General features: G+C 36.9%; 1 protein-coding gene across 1 annotated transcript in view; it reads right to left on the reverse strand.

Annotated features, from left to right (window-relative positions):
- Window positions 1-1,057: 1,057 nt before the first annotated feature.
- The window catches only part of LOC104523698 (SH2 domain-containing protein 4B), a gene marked incomplete at its 3' end in the record, with an annotated part of 24,643 nt that continues 12,705 nt past the window's right edge, over window positions 1,058-12,995 (reverse strand). The window contains exons 2-4 of the mRNA XM_010166367.1: window positions 12,391-12,550; window positions 10,899-11,046; window positions 1,058-1,202 (exon numbers count right to left, since the gene is read on the reverse strand). Of these exons, the coding sequence (XP_010164669.1) occupies window positions 1,058-1,202; window positions 10,899-11,046; window positions 12,391-12,550 (453 nt within the window). The remainder of the gene's footprint in view (window positions 1,203-10,898; window positions 11,047-12,390; window positions 12,551-12,995) is intronic.

The following is a 12,995-nucleotide window of genomic DNA, read 5'->3' on the forward strand; positions in this document are numbered from 1 at the left end:
AATCCTAACCGTTCTATGATTCTATGAAAATAAATGGGTTGCATATTCTGAAACATTTAATCTACTTCTGTCAAGAAATATGTAACACTACAGCAATATTTTTTCCTACTTCATGAGGTATTTTGTGCAACACATACTATCAGCTCCCTAAAACTCCATTTTTAGTATTAGTTGATTAACCTTTGCCTTGTATATTATTAATACAATAACCCCACATAAGCTAAAACTTTCCAATTATTACATTTCCTTTTTCTGCAGAGTAATCATATCAGTACAAATGTGACAAAAAATATTCTTCTCCCAACAAAAATGCACAATTCTTATTGCAACCAAATTTCCTACTTCTAATTTATTTACAATAACCTATTGAGTATTACCTACTCACAATGTGGACCTTTACTTACCTACAGATTGTATGTATAACTATATATAGTAATATGTTTGTTCTGTTCCTTATAGACTTTTAAAAATCACTGATGTATTTTCAAATTAATCACAGTGATGATATTAATAAAGAATTTCAGGGTGGCTAAAAAGGAACACAACCTCCATAGAGTGAGATCATCATCATCATAAGAATTTTTTTGAGGGCAACAATCTAAGTATTATTTACTGTATTCTTTTGAAATTATGTGTGTTTCAGTGCCGATCATATAACTTTACTCCATCACCATATGGAAGTAATTAAAATACAGATGAAGACAGATTTTACCTCTTCAGAGATAGCTGAGGACATGATGTCAAAATAACTGTGTCCAGAATTACTAAGCCAAAACTGTTAATTACTTTAGAAAAAAATGAATTATCTTAGTCACTACACACAAAAAAAATTTCTATAAGGCATTGACATGGGTTCTTATTCAGAAAGAAACATGAAATTGGTAAACTCACAGTAACTTCTGTTTGTAAAGTCAAACTGGTAATTTCCTGCAAAATACGATAGCATTTTGCATTGCTCTAGGTAGAGGGATTTTCAGCAACAACTTTTTCCATTCTACAAGTCTCCTTTTATTTGCTTTTAGAAATACACTAATCCCGTGAAGATAATTTTACTCACACTGTTCTTCCCACTCCTGGTCATCATCGCTGTGTTGATTATGCTGCTGAGCTTGCTTGAGGCTCAGATACAACTCTTTTGCTCGGATTTCTTCCTGCTGCCTTATTTGTTCTTCACCCTTTTGCCTTTCCTCCTCTTCTCTTTTCTAGGCAAAATGAAGTAAGAGAGAGAGACAACTAAAGAGGAAGAATGTGCCAAAAGTTAGGACACTGCTTCAGTTGCTTCCTCCCACAGAGTAGCAACGTTACCTTGGATAAATCACTGTTTCTTCCAACTTTGGGTTTCTTACCTATTACAACAGGCTAACAGAAATTTCCTACTTCTTAGGAATTTCTGAGGAAGGTATGTTTTGAGATTCACAGGCAACAGAGGAATAAGGAACATTTAAGTATCTAAGACCTGAAATCTATATGGAAAACATGTTTTATCACATGGCACAAAAGCCTGTGCTATCCTACAATCCATAAGCAGTGCTCATTTTAAATTCACATGTCCTCCCATTGGAGAGATCATTGTCACTCAAGCAGCATACGCATCGTCTACAGAATCGGTAGAAATCAGTAACTGATTTACTGGTGGTCTTAGTTTAGCAACTGTCACCACGTGCCATCATAAGAACACAGAGAATAACGTTTTACAAATATCAAAATCATTACACTCTAGAAAAGACAGATCCTTCAGCACACACCAGTCACTTTGCAAAATTTAGCTAAAAGTAACATACAGAGAAGTTCACTACCAAGAAGACCTTAAGAGGAGAAAGAAATCTGATAAAGATTGCCTCTACAGCTGGCCTTCCACATACTATCAATAACAAAGGGACTTGATTAGTGCAGAAATAGGAATCCATATCTATTTTCTAACACATATTCCCAATTTCCTGAGGTAGCAAAGAAGCAAATTTAATTCATTGTTCAAAATGAACCCCCTAAAAACCCAAAACTGAACTTCATGAAGTGTTATTCATTTTACTGAAATAATTTGAATTATGAATAAGAATAGTTTTTTATTTCATTTTATAATGGAACCAACACTATATCCTTTTTGGTAACAAACTTACTTTGCTCCCTTTTGGTGGGATTTTAATGTCTCATTGCAATGGGACCAGCAATAGTTGAACACAAGAAGAAAAAAATAAAAACAAAACCAAAACAACCCTGATTGCTTTAAAATGGAAAACAACTTTCTCAAATACACCAACACATTCTATCAATCAGCTGAGCTGACATATTTGAGCAAATGTTTAGCTACAGACTTTGTGTACTAGTAATTTTTTTTTTTTCTTAAGACATGGTATGTTGTAAAGTCTGAAAATTATGTTCAGACGGGAGTGCTCCTACTCTCAAATGGAAATCAGACATATTTAGCTTCCTTTTTATTATATCCTATTTGTGCTCTGTGAACTTTGTGGAATGGCATATTTTCTAATTTTGAAAACAAACTTTCATCACAGCAGGATTCACAGCATGACTAAAACAATCCATGGTCTTCTTCAATAAGGACTACATTTTTAGCCACATTTTTAAAATCTCTCCACTCATTGTGGAGAGATTTTTAAAATGTGGCTAAAAAATTTCTTCTATTACTCTCTAAACTCAGTCTGTGGGTTCAGGAGATGCAAAATTGAGTTTTCATGATGTTGCTCACAATCCTGCAAAAAAGTACCTTGCATACCTAATTTTTTTGCATGTAGGTTCTTCCTGTTCAGTGTTTGAAGATGCTACTTATATGAAAAGTCACACTATGTATAACAGTTTGTTATAATTCAACCTCTTTTTAGGCTGAAAGGGGTTGAACTATCTAAAAGCTATATTCAGTTAGTATAAGTATACATTAATTGATTAACACTTCCCTACAGCAAATAGTTTGTGTTTTATAATACCTTAGAAAAAGTACTCATTCAAAGGTTGTCTGTCCTATCTTAATACCTGCTAGGGCACAAATACCAAAAGCAGCCTGAATATAGCAATATGAACATCCAGACAATGTTGTTGTTTAAGGTCCCTGAGAAGGACTCATACATGTTTTCCCAATGGGGAAACAGGCAGCAAATGTCTGCCTGGGAAACAGAAAAAAAAACAAAACTTTTGTCCACCATGGGGATGGAAAGGTTTTTGTTTCTCTCCTCCTCCCCTGCCTCCAGTTCTCTCTAGTCCTGTTTTTAACCAGAAATCTGAAATTAAACGAAGACAATTTAACTCTTTTCAGAAGACAGCTTTCCAAAGCAAAAAGTGCTGCTGTTTGCAACCTCTAGAATTTCAGTGAAGGCCAGAAGCAGCAGGAGTCAGGACTGTTGGTTTCTTCTGGTCATGGATCACAGCAGCACGTTTAAGGCTGTATTGGGTCTGGCTGAGATGGAGTTAATTTTCCACATAGCAGCCCCCTTAGAGCTGTGTTTTGTATTAGTAGCTAGAAAGGTGCTAACACATCACTAGTTTGGTTACTGCTGAGCAGTGTTCACACAGCATCAAGGTTGGCTCTCCAACATTCTGTTCCCCCCAGTAGGCTGGGGGTGGGGGAGGTCTTGGGAGGGGACATAGCCAGGACAGCTGAACCAAACTGACCAAAGGGATATCGCATACTATAGGATGTCTGCTCAGAAATAAAAACTAGGAGAACAGAGAGGGAAGGAGGGGCATTTGTTATTTATGACATTTGTCCTCCAGAGCAACACTATGTGTACTGAAGCCCTGCTTCCCAGGAAGTGGCCAGACATCACCTGCTGAATGGAAGTAAAGAATAAATATTTTTGGATTTTTCCTTTGTTTCCACACATGGGCCTTGCTTTGTGCTTCTATTAAACTGCCATCATCTTGACCCATGAGCTGTTTGTTTGGGTCTTTTTTTTCCCCCATCTTATTTTGTCCCTTTCCTGTCCTGCTGAGGATGGGAGTGATAGAGCAGCTTGGTGGGCACCTGGCATCCAGCCAAGGTTAACCTACAACAAAGGAAGAGTGACATGTTATATTTGCATGAATACGGAAATAACAGTGTAAATCCAAGTATGAATATAGAAGGGCAGGGTCTTGAGCCAGGGATTCCTTCCTTAGGAATAGTCATCCAACTGACACAGCTTTAAATGCTTTTGTCCACTGACAACTCAAAATGACTGAAAAGAAGTAAGCAATTTTGCAGTGACAAGCAACACCATCTTCAGAGTGGGAAAATGGAACAAATGCAAATCTGTACCCTTTTAAAGAATTCAACCACTTTTCCATCTCCCTAAGTAACGTAAATCAACATTTCTCCTTTCAGCACAGCTGAGGTCCACCAGTTTACACCAGCAGAGGATCTGTCTTCTTTATAATATTGGGTATTAATAGTGATGTACCTGTGTAGAGAATAAGAATTCCATAACAGACACAATGAACAATAAATTAGGCTGCTCTTATTATTTCTGAGAAAGAAAAGCTTAGTATTGTTCTTCAGTCAATTTTTTATATATGTTTTTTAATGCTACTATCTTTGATTATTTGTAACATCATCCTCCCACTGTTATCTCCTGAGTCTTTAAAAGATTAGTTGAGTGGACAGTTCATTATTTTTGAAAACCCTCAATGCTGGCACTTAATTCTGAATTCAAAAACTTTTTTGTATCATTTTCCTTTTTAAAGAAGCTACATTTTAAATTCTGTTTATTCAAATTACCACATGGATGCATGTGCAAGTCTATTGTGCAATTCCTTAAAGGAGAAAATAATCTTTGTTAGTATGACACAGGAAAGAAAATACATCCTTTCGTCCAGGATGAGTAAAAAGTGTATGTTTGTATTTAACATGAACAACAATTGACCTTTTCACATTTATTCCACTGGAAGAATACAACAACCAGTTTATCTGCTTCTCTCCATGAACCAAATCCTGCACATGGGAACTGAGAGTGAAGAACTATAATAATTACAAATGTCACCTTCTGCCTGACAGTTGAGAGAGGTTTTATATTGTGTGTCGTGACCCTTTCAGCTCTTCCAGAATAACTAGGAAGGTGACAATTCAGTACGTAGTTGCAAATTGCCAAGAAATACCAACCTGCTGCAACAGAACACACTGGCAGTTCAAAAGGCAGCAGTAATCCTCTCCAGCTTTAACTCCACTGGAGAATTTGAACACACTAAATGATCTTACCTAGCCTCTGGCAGTTGAGCATTTACCAGAAATTCATTACTTGTTACTGCAAATACGTGCCCTAACAATGTTTGATATCTTTACTACAGCCAGCTCTAAATATTTAATATTAGACATGGTTAGTTTCTAATGTTTCAGACCAATGCAGATGAGAGGAGATTAGGTCAGCATTTTTTGCTGCAGAAAGATTTTTTAAAAATGCTCTGAGGAAAAGCCAAAATACAGCAATTTATTTTTTTACAATGCAAAACTGAGCTTCTCGCTGCGATAGTTCTTGAGGTCTCTCTGGGGAGTCTTATGGGTTGCAGGGCAGCTGAATGATTGCCATCATAATCAGGGCAAAACCTGCAAGACATATTTGTTACAACAGTCCTCTCTGAATCAAAGGATGCCTGGGATTCCCTCAATGCTTCAGGCTGGCAGGAAGTGTCTTTGGCAGCCCTGAGAGCAGCAGCTACTCAGTTGCATTACAGCTGCTTTGAATCTCCTGAGACCCCTCAGCAACCACCCCTGAGCCAGGGCATACATTCAGGTCACCTACCACAGAGTTGAGAGCACAGCTTGTCTTCAGATCTGGGCCCTTAGGACTCCCTGCTCTGAAGAAGGGAATCTGGAAATCCTGGGGTCCCCAGCTCCAGGATAGCCTTTTTTCAGCAAGGCTGACACAGCAGGCTGAATTCAGAGATCAATGTTCTCCACAAAACCACCTGACAGTTTCCAACAGAGCTGTGAGTATCAGCAGAAGTATGTCCAACTCCCTCCCAACCTTTTTCTGAGAAAATTCTCTCACTTGCCTCAGAAAAGTAAGTGTTTGTACAGACATTGTTTTCTTTTCTACTACCAGTGTCTCAAAAGGAATACAGGGTTTGTATCACTTTGCTGTGCATGTATTTGCACAGAGACAAATATACAAAATGCAGTCATGCTTTATGTAGAAGTTGTGTTTCAGTCATGGATATACCCCAGGATATGCTATTCACAACATGGCTTATATAGGGAGGTAACAACATACTTTGGGTCACAAAGACGCTCTTTTAGATGAGACAGAAAAAAAAGCTAGGGATTATTCCTTATTGGGAGAGATCTGAGATTTATTGCACATGCTGGAACAGACTCTGATTGGGTAACTTGCCATAGATACAATGACAATCTACTAAGAGTTTTTCTCTGGATCTTAGAGACTCTTCACAGCTCGAATTGCTGATACATAGTCTATCCTCATTAGTGGCTCAGATTTTCCCATTTACCCATGGAAAATATCAGAGCTTTGCTAGTTTTTACTAGTGATCCAGCAGTGCAATCATTACTGATGTCAATGGGGAAAAGATTTTTCTTTAAATTAGTATCACACTTCCTCGCAAATAGGATAGAAACCCCTTAAGACCCGATTCCCAGCAGAAAGTAACAGCTGCCTCACTTCCAACATTGTTAAAGAAACAACTGCCTAGAAAAAAAGAACTTCTGAACCACGGTCACACAAAAGAAAGCAAAATTAATTATTTTAATTGCAATTCAATGGGCCCAACTGAGGCATTTTCAGAATGAACTGGATTCAAAACCCCAGCAAGAACCTGTTGTCATATTCCTATATTCAAAATATGCTGTCCTTGGGAATGAGTTCAGTGTTTTCTTGACACAGCAAAGCACAAAAGTTGAACTTACAGCTTGTTTGCACTTAAAGGTAACAGGCCCACTCAAGTGCTTGACATTTACTTGGAGAGAAGAGGGGTTTGTTTTTTTTCAGATCAGGACAGAATGCTCACTGGTATATCATGAGAAGGCCACAGTACGGTAAGTGGTGATGGTGACATTTTTACTGTATTCCTAAACTCCACACTTGGCAGCAATCCTCTGAAGAATCAGGTCCACAGCACTTTTGGGCACAGTAAAGCTCTCAGATGTGTACTGAAAGCACAATAGGACTCAAGTGTGTTCTTCCTATTAAGCATAAGCTGTCCTTATTAGAGATGTCCTGAACTGAAGCACTGATTATTCTGTTTTCTGAAGGCTGATTCTAAACCTGTTGTCTTTAATAAGAAGGGAAACAGCCAGGACATAGAAACTCTTGGAACTACAGCTTAAAAAGGCTCACTTCACTCACCACAATCCCAACTGGAATTAGAGGTCATAAACTTGTACAAAAAAAAAAAAAAAAAAAAAAGGGCAAGGAAATTATAACGCACTGTTACTCTCTTCTTGCCTATCAAGAGAATAAGTCTTATTTCTCCTTAAATGTCATACTCATTAAAACTCCTACTAAATATTTTTTGATGGATGAAGAAAAACAATTACCATAAAAGTTTATATGCAGCTTTTGGCTAACACACATTTCATCTCCCAAGGATTCTTTAAGAAGCAATCTCACTTTACTGTCAACTGTGTTTACATTATTAATTTTGGCAGGTATCTGATGTTGTTATTTTTACTATTTACTTTAATTTTTACTATTAATATTACCTTGCCTTATGTAGACCATATGAAGAGCGAGCTGAGAGAGTATCTCTCTTATTTCTAAATGTAGCTGAAGGATACCACTGGCCCCTGGCTCACTGACACTTGTACCGTTAAATTGCCCTAGCTCTGCCTGTTGTTCAAGACTCTTGACAGCAACTGATAACAGTAGAAAATTATGCCTATGATCTCATAGTCTTTCTGAATTATCAAAAAGATTAACGATAGTAATTAGCTCTCTTATTTGTCCTTTGTGATAGGTGCATAAAAGAATAGCTGTCCTTAAACAATAAAATAGAGCAGTCAACATTTATGTTCTACCATCATAGATTAAAGGTATTTCTGCTTAAGAAACACCAAGGAAAGCAATACATTTCTGATACTGTTGGAAAAGGAAACAGGGACCATAATTCACTTTGATATGTGAGTTTTCATTTATCTAGTGCAGACAGCCCTAAAGTCCCATGATGGGTCAAGAGGAATAAAAGTGTTTTAAAAAAGGAGCATTTGTGATACAGTTTGGTTAGAAATTAAACACATCAGCAGAAAGGACAGAGTTTCAATCTCCCAAGTCAAAATGCTTCAAGAGGATGAAGCATTAGCAGAGACTGAATTTTTCATACCCCAGTTTGGAGATGGCTTTAAATACGGCCTGGTCATCATCACAGAAGGATGATTATCAATGCATTAAATATTTTAAACCTGTTAAAATGGGCTTGCTAAGTGATCTGCATCTCATTCCACACTGTGAATCATTCATGAAAGGTACATTTATTTCTGATTTCAATGATTGCAGTCATACATGAGTAGATTCATTAATTCATCTTTTTCCCAACACCTTATTTCTATTCACTTTTTGTAGTTGGATATAGATGCCAGAAACATAAATTTCCCATTTTTCTGCCTAGGTACCTTTCCACTCATTCAGCTTGTAAATATTTCATGTACTTCTTCCACTGCACAAGACTAGTTACAAAAAGAGTAAAATGGGAAGGAGAAGGAAAGCCAAGTGAGCTTAAACAAGCCAGTGGACAGAGAAGTTAACAATTTCCCCATATTAGCCTGTGAAATTCACCTGTCTTTGTAATGTCTTTACTATTTTTAAGTAGTTCTACAACACTATGTACAAGATCTGTTCTTTCAAGACCAAGTAATAGATAATCTGCTTTTCTGAGTAGCCAAGGTGTGGTGCTATACTACTAGGGATCGATCCTGCATTTGGATCTCTGCTGGTGGAACCCTATGTTAGTCCAAGTACCTCCTAACAGATATCAAATTATAAACCCAATTGAAGGTTTAGAAGTGTAAAACCAGGGCTGGAAGTGTAATTAGACTGTCGTATTAATACAGCAAATGCTGGGAGCACACTCAATAAAGGAGTGTTTAAAAAATAATTACTGCATAACATCTTGTTTCCAAACTCATTTTTAAAGCCAGAGAGTTCATTTCTGCTGAGTCATGTCTTAAAAATTTTGGTCCATTTATTTTAATTTTTGCAAATATTCTCTTCAAATGCTTGATTTAAAAGAAACTATAGAGGGGGTAGAAAGGTTTGTGTTTCTTTGCTAAAATAAAGATGTTGGCAACTTTATAAATAGGGCTAAAGAAATCCTGGCCGAAGGTTAGTATTTGAAATTCAAAGTAGAAACTGAGCCAAATTGTCACCCCATGTAGAACAGTGAATTCTTGCTCCTACCAGGCATACAGTCGGATGGAGGATACCTGCTCGCTTCCCAAGAAACCGTGGGAACACAGATCACTGTGCCATTACGTTTCCATCAATATGAAAATGATCAGAATTTGACGTGATTCCTTAAGGTTTTTCCTTAATATAAAATTATGACTGCTAGTGACTAAAAGTCTCACAAGTTGCTCACTCTGCTTTTTGAAAAAGTCTCTTTGAAACAGAATAACAGTGGGTTTGTGGACATTTCCATCAAGTGTACTGTAAATCAATCACAGAGATATAAGCGAACAAGTCTGTACCATCTTTGTTCAAGAAGGCTTTGCTTTCCAGAAAGCTAAGAAAAGAGTGTTTAATTAGTTGCTCTGCTCATTATTCATACATTAATAAAGGCACTTGAAAGGTATAGTTTCATTACTCATTGACATCAAATTTCAAAGTCCCTCTTCTCTCCTATGAATTCAAATTAATTTTGCACAGGTAAATCAGCAACTTTGTGCAGAGGAGGCTACAGGACCTGCCCTTGATTCGTGATACATAACCACCCCCAAGTCCCAGCCCCACAGTTTACAGAATGACAAGTAACTTGCTGACTTTAGTTTGTAATCAATCCACATAAATTTAACACAGTTTTTCAGAGTTCTTCCTATCACAGAGGGATGAGGGGGGAGTCTGTCTGTATTTTCCACACCCTTAATCACCATCTCAGGAAGAGAAAAATGATATAGAAAGCTGTCAGCAGGGAAGAGGTGTGTAGATGGAGGTCACTGGATGCAGATCTCCTAGGAGTCATATTTTGCTACAGGCTTTCTCCATGGAAACCCAGCCTCAGCAATCTCATGCAGTCCCAGAGTGCACAGTCCAGACTCAGAAGACTGTGATAATTTCTCTGCACACTAAACCAATTATATTTTTTTCTCATTTTTAAAAAAGTTTTTATCTTTACAAAGCAATATAAGAAGGGTAGACAGAGGCCTTATTTTCCTGGTTAATTTTCAAATTGTTATTTTCAAGAAGAGAATGTGAAAAAAACATCACTTCAAGCAAACATAAAACTACTATAACTGAGCTCATAAAAATTTCATTATGAAGTCAATAAAAATCAGGCAAATTAACTTCTCCCAGCAAAGCCAACTGGACTTTTCCCATATGTCGAGTAGGAGAAAGATCCACCCCTCATTATCATCAAGAAAGTACTGACAGAATTTTCAAGTTAAATATGTGAATAAGTCATCCAAAATACACAAAATATGTTCAAGCAAACTAACTTAAAATTAAACATTTCACAACTGTACAATTTCTCCCCAGTATGATTCACTCAGCAAAGCTGACTGAACAATTCTGTTAATGCGTGAGCTGAATAACCAGTTTGATTCCCCTCACACTTTTGAATGAGATATGCAATTTTTTCGCATCACTCACCCAGCTGTTCTGGTGAACACTATGTAGCTATTTGTACATTCCAGGATGAAAAATTACAACTCTGGCTATTAAAGCTTATTAATAAACATGTACTGAGGGTGACAAGAATTTTGAATCTATATAAAAACTATTTAAAAAGCTAAATTATTCTATGCAAACCTTCAGTTCCTCCTGAATTTTTTCCTCCTCCAATTTGGCAGCTTTCCGATCTTCTATTTCTATTTTCCATTTTTCTGCCACTATTCTGGCTTTTTCTTGAGCCATAGCATCCCGGAATTTCTTTGTAATTTCAGCCTCCTTTTGTCTCCTTCAGAAAATAATTTGAAAATAAATAATTTAAAACACCGATTTTTTTTTTTTTCTTTTTAATTAAGGATCAATACTTGCTCACTAGTTGCAACAAATAATTAGCATAAGAACTCATGGAAATACACAAGGAAAGAATTAAAATATATTTAACAAGAGATCTACCAGAAATCAGATTTGAGGAAACTATCCAGAAAGCAGACATTTTTAATCTTTGATAAATGACTAATTAAAATAACATCTTCTAAATTAGAGAAGTTCTTCTTAATGTCTTTGTGTCATACCCTATATTTTTACTTCTGTGGCTGAAACAAAAACAAAAAACCCCACATTTTTCTGTCAGTCTCGCAAAACATGATTGGGAATTTATTGCCTTTCAAATATCAGTGCAAAAGTCTGTCAGATTCTTACCTAGATTATTTATTAGTACTGACAATGTAAAAGCAGTGCAGAGCACAGATTGAAGCTTTTAATCCCTGCTTAAATATGCAATCATTATAAGCAAGAAGAATCTCATATGAAAACGAATAATATAGAATAATCTGATACTTAAACTGTCACTTTTCAGTGGTGCACTACGAAAGGAAGTGCAGGAGGCAGGTGGCCTACTTCCCAACAATATCAAGCATCAAAACACTTTTGAATCTCTCCAAAAGCTGGTAGAGGCCCTGCTGGAAACATCAGCATGGCACTTGGTATAATCAGTTTCTGAACTGCTAGGATAAGAATTAATACAAGCAATACAGAATCACAGAATGTCAGGGATTGGAAGGGACCTCGAAAGATCATCCAGTCCAATCCCCCTGCCAGAGCAGGAACCTAAATGAGATTACACAAGAAGGCGTTCAGGTGGGTTTTGAATGTCTCCAGAGAAGGAGACTCCACAACCTCCCTGGGCAGCCTGTTCCAGTGCTCTGTCACTCTCACGGTAAAGAAGTTTCTTCTCAAGTTTAAGCAGAATACGCAAATAAAACAATTTTTCTAAAGGATTTTATGTACCAAATCCCTATTGTGGGCATAGATGTATGATACAACATATATTTCTAATTTAATCACTCCAGAACCAGATTGTTTCATTTTCATTTGTTTACAAACTGGGCAAGAGTTTAGCAAAAGAAAATAAAAACATTTGCTTCTCTTTTTTTTGTGAAAAAGTTTTGTTTTTCAGTATTCAATAACAATAAAATTACATTTTTGATGTGCTGAAAAGTTGCCAAAACAAGTGAAAGCAAATGTTCACAAAACATACTTACCAGTTTTACCCATCATTACCAGCTACCTTTCTACAAGGCCATGTCTCCCATTATGCCAAGTGGCCCCTGAATTCAGATTCTTAAATCCTCACCATAGTTCTTCTGCCTCCTTCTGCGCTTGTTGCCTGGCTCGCTCTGCTATTAGCTCCTCTGATATCTGTTCATACGGCTTGTCACCTGGGGCTTCTCCCATAACCCAGACCCAGACCTCACCATCCTTCCCACGTAGCCACTGCACGTGTTTGCCATTACCTGCAACAGCCACCAAGAACAAACCAAAAATATAAACACTGCCTCTCAAATTCTTACATAAATACAGCTTAAAAAATGAGAAATATGCAATTTAGAAAGATTAAGCATGCAATTTACAATTTAGAATAAAACATTACTAAGAGGCTGGATGAAATCTTTAGATTACCATGCTGGGGGAAAAAAAAGTGTTTGTACAGTCCAGATCATACAATCTTTAAAGACTCACCGTCCCAAAAAAACAAGGCATTATTAATTATGACATGCATTTCCCAGAATTTTTGTACTATGATCCCTTTTGAATTGTTTATAAGTGTATTTTCTTGCTTCACTTAATAAGGGATGAATGAAGACAATGGAAAAAAAGTTGGAGCAACAGCAATAACTAGTAACATCTGACTAGTAATGCTTCAGCATACGGAGAAGGTCAAGTGTTGAGCGTGTAGGG

Source organism: Antrostomus carolinensis, unplaced genomic scaffold (assembly GCF_000700745.2).
Source record: "Antrostomus carolinensis isolate BGI_N321 unplaced genomic scaffold, ASM70074v2 scaffold15944, whole genome shotgun sequence".
Taxonomy (NCBI): domain Eukaryota; kingdom Metazoa; phylum Chordata; class Aves; order Caprimulgiformes; family Caprimulgidae; genus Antrostomus; species Antrostomus carolinensis.